Source organism: Lipotes vexillifer, unplaced genomic scaffold, assembly GCF_000442215.2.
Source record: "Lipotes vexillifer unplaced genomic scaffold, Lipotes_vexillifer_v1.1 scaffold447, whole genome shotgun sequence".
Lineage (NCBI taxonomy): Eukaryota > Metazoa > Chordata > Mammalia > Artiodactyla > Lipotidae > Lipotes > Lipotes vexillifer.
The window spans coordinates 1172234-1176137 of record NW_006786302.1 but is presented as its reverse complement, the minus strand read 5'-3'; the positions used below and the strand labels follow the sequence as shown (position 1 = coordinate 1176137).

The 3904-nt window shown below is 41.3% G+C and overlaps 1 protein-coding gene across 1 annotated transcript in view; it reads left to right on the top strand.

Annotated features, from left to right (window-relative positions):
• The window catches only part of RAB12 (RAB12, member RAS oncogene family), a 25115-nt gene extending 21418 nt beyond the window's left edge, over positions 1-3697 (top strand). Inside the window, exons 4-6 of the mRNA XM_007458449.1 lie at positions 741-830; positions 1443-1547; positions 2485-3697. Coding sequence (XP_007458511.1) covers positions 741-830; positions 1443-1547; positions 2485-2598 — 309 coding nt within the window. The 3' untranslated portion in view covers positions 2599-3697. The remainder of the gene's footprint in view (positions 1-740; positions 831-1442; positions 1548-2484) is intronic.
• The last annotated feature ends 207 nt before the right edge of the window (positions 3698-3904 follow it).

The window sequence follows — 3904 nt, the reverse complement described above, 5'->3', positions numbered from 1 at the left end:
TATTGGGTGGCCTCCCCTGCTGAACCCGCAGAGTGTGCTCCTAAGGACCTCAGACAGGGGCGCCCTCGATGCCAGCTGACAGCACGGAACCGAGGGATGGAGTTAAAACCGAAGGCGGTGGCCTCCATGTTAGGGGCTGCTGTTTTTTTAAAACTTAGAAATGGAGCTTAACTTTTCCTCATTATAAAATTAATGATACCTTGTCATTATAGAAAATTTAGAAAACCAAGAAAAGCACAAAAGTAAATTTTAAAAATCTTTAGTTCTGTCATCCAGAAAAACTAGCTTGGGTCCCTACTCCATTTAGTTTTATACCTGCTTATTTAACTAACTGTTCTGTCACAGGGGCCTTCCTGTGTCAGCTTAATGTTTTTCCAAAGCTTTTGTTTTGTTTTGTTTTGTTTATGGCTTCATTCTTTTGTGTACTTTATTTCATTCTTCATCTGCTTTGTGGGATTTTTAGGTTTTTTCAACTAAGTGTAAAACTTTGCCTATATTTTGAGTCATTTCCCTAGGATAGATTCTTAGGAATCATGGGTCAAGGGTTGAGAACATTGTGCTTCGTCAGGCCTGTGACCACATTGCTGTGAGCCTGGCAGGACCCCTGCCCGGGACAGAGTAGATGCTCAGGGATCATGAAGCAAGTGGTCGGAAGGGTGAGACGTGTTGCCTTGGTTTATGTTTCCCGTAGTGTGTGATGTGCCCGTCTTTGAAATGCAGCTTCTTTTACAATCCCACAGTACGCTTCAGAAGACGCAGAGCTTCTTTTAGTTGGAAATAAGTTGGACTGTGAAACTGACAGAGAAATCAGCAGACAGCAAGGTGAAAAGGTGAGGCAAGGGGGGCAGAGAGGGGGTCTCAGCACCCACGCTCTGTACAGTGAGCACTCCGTGTGCTTTCCCTTTTAATAAATGACTTTATAATTATTTCATAATTTTAAAAAAGTAATCACTCAGTTGCATCCTTCTTATTCATTTGCTTTTGTTAACTTCCTGCTCCTTTAAATTCATTTCGAAATGGAGGGGAGAAAAACACATTAGTGTATCCTGCATTATTTAGTATCTCACCTGACATCTTATACAGAGAAATATTCTTTTAAACCATATAATCGCTTTCGTGGTTTTTCTGTCACTCTGACCTTCCGTGGAAAAACTGTGATATTCATGTTTTAAATGTCAGATACTCTACAGTTTAGAAACTTGGGCACGTAGTTTGACTTGGCATCACCTTACAGATTTTGTTTTGTTGTTTTCTTATCATGTAGGAAATTGGCTACACTTGTGAACTTGACATTTGAGGGTAAACAGGACTTTCCAGGCCTTTCGTCCCAGCCCTTCCCTGAAAGCCGAAGCCCCAGAGCTGTCCGTCCCCCGTCACAGGCCCCGTGCTTGTACATTAGATTGTGTTGCATCCCCGCAGAGAAAAATAATTTGTTTTCTTAGTTTGCACAGCAGATAACTGGGATGCGGTTCTGTGAAGCAAGTGCCAAGGATAACTTCAACGTGGACGAAATATTCCTGAAGCTTGTTGATGACATCCTGAAAAAGGTAAAAAGAGAGAATCGTACATTGTGAAAGTGTTTCATCTGAAACCTGTTCATTGTTTCCTATGCTATTTTTTGGTTGGGAAACTTTTACGTAGAAAGGGAAGCACGGGGGTCATCGTCAGGCTGAAGACCAAGGGGGCGAGGACCCAGCCCAAGGAGCCAGCTCGCTGCCGTGGCAGCCTTTCCCCATGTCCCTAGTGCCACGTTCCAGTCCTCGTTCAGCCTCACACGTGGTCTGGGGAGCGGGTGTGACCGCGGGCCGTGTTATTTGACTTTTGCTCCTCTCTCGGAGTTTTCCTACAGAGGACTAAGTTAGATACAGACAGTGGAGGTCTTGCCCCGCCTTGGGGCCCTGCTGTCCGGCGGGGCCTGAGGCCGTCCCGGGGCCTTTTGTGGCGCCAGGTGTCAGGAAGATGGCTTCACTGGACAGCAGCACTTTGTTCAGGCATCTTTGGGCTTGCATCCAAAGATTTCTTAGTGAGATCTTTAAGTGTATTTGTATTACTGTTACACATAATCGACTCTGTTCACACGTAATTCAGAAGTTTCTAATACAGTGGCTGTCTGTACAATTACCAGGAGAAGGTGCTTCTTTCTTTAGTAATGGTATAACCCCGGAGAACACAGAACTGTTTTTTCCTTTTTTGGTACGTTAAGTTTCCATTATACTGGACTGTGAAAATAAATGTTTATGAGGTCCATCGGCTCTCTTCTGCCGTAGGGTGTGAAATAGGCTGCACAGCGTTTGTGTGATGCTTGAAGCTCCCTGAACCTGGTTCTTAGGTTTTGGCTTAATATTTTCATGCCTAATTAAATTCTGATGATTGAAAAGTTTTCTATACAAAATACTTCGGTCTTCTATAATGGTACGATTTGTAGTCTTTACGTATATATACATTGTTGGGTTAAAATGTACTTGTCTTTTTCTTTATCCTCAGATGCCTCTGGACATGCTGAGGAACGAGCTGTCCAATAGCATCCTCTCCTTACAACCAGAGCCTGAGATCCCACCAGAACTGCCTCCACCCAGACCACACGTCCGATGCTGTTGATTCGCTACTTTGGAGACAAAGTGGGAGCGATTCCTGGAGAGGGGAAAGTTTCCATTCTGCACTACAATCATTTTGACCATTTCCTTTCGCACTTTGTAATCCAAGTCAGAGCTATACACTAACTTGTAAATACGCAGATATGCAATCCTGGGTAAGTTTTGGTTATAAATGACATATTTCCCTCCAAATTGTTATATTTCATGCATTATCCCGGTGCCTAGTGTATGTACACTGGGAAACATAGTACTTCTAATACGAAGAACAGGAGAAATGAGAGCTATAATGTTTCTTGAAATAAATAATTGTCCTTGTTAATTATATTATGAGGACAGAGATATTCTGATAAGAAGAAAGAACGTGGTGCTTTGCTTACTGTTTTAAAGAAAATTTGCAAAACTAAAGACTTTTGGGGGAGGGGGGAAGCGATCTTGAATGCTTTTTCTTTATTTACATTTCTCCCAGCCGTAGCATCTTTGAAGTGTTGGAGTGTTTCCCACAGAGCAAGCCCATTCATAGCCATCTTGAAGGTTATTTATTCACATTATGTATTACTGATAGAATATGACTAGTTAGAAGGTAGGACTTGAATTGGTCCCGAGGCCCGAATCTCTCTGGTTTCCTGATGGACATACCCTGTGCTTTTAAGAACTACAAAGATTAAATAAAGAAATGTTTTTGAAACTATAGAAGATTTAAAAAGAACACTGCTGTCCTAAACAAATCTTGTTTAAAGGCATTTTAAAGAGATACATTTTACTATATCAAAGAACGTACATGTATTTGCCTAAACATTCTATATACCTTTGTAATGATAAAACTTCTCCCCTTGATGGTGAAGCTTATTCCTATTAAGCCTAGACTGTGTTCTTTTCTCCCGCCCCCCCGCCCCGCCCCGGTCTGATAATGAATTTGTGAACTCTGTCTTTGGTATATCTTTTCTTAAACTGCACTGTTTGTTTAGTCAAGGTAAATAAGTCATTATGTATTTGAATAACTTGGCGTGTCTTGAGTGTTGTGATATGAGAAGCATTGTGGTCTTTCTACACTAATGAAATGCAAATAAAATTTTGTATTTATGAATGACAGTTGAGTTGCCACACTTATTTGTGCAGTTATAAATTACGTATTTGACAATATTCTTCCAAAACTCCATATCTTAATCTTTTGAGTGTCTTCGATAAGAAAAGTGCAGCCTCCTTCTCCATGGAAAACATTTTGATAGTTTCTCAAGAGTTTTAAGCATAGAACTACAATACCACCCGGCAATTCCACTCCGGGGTCTACATCCAAAAAAATCAAAAGCTGG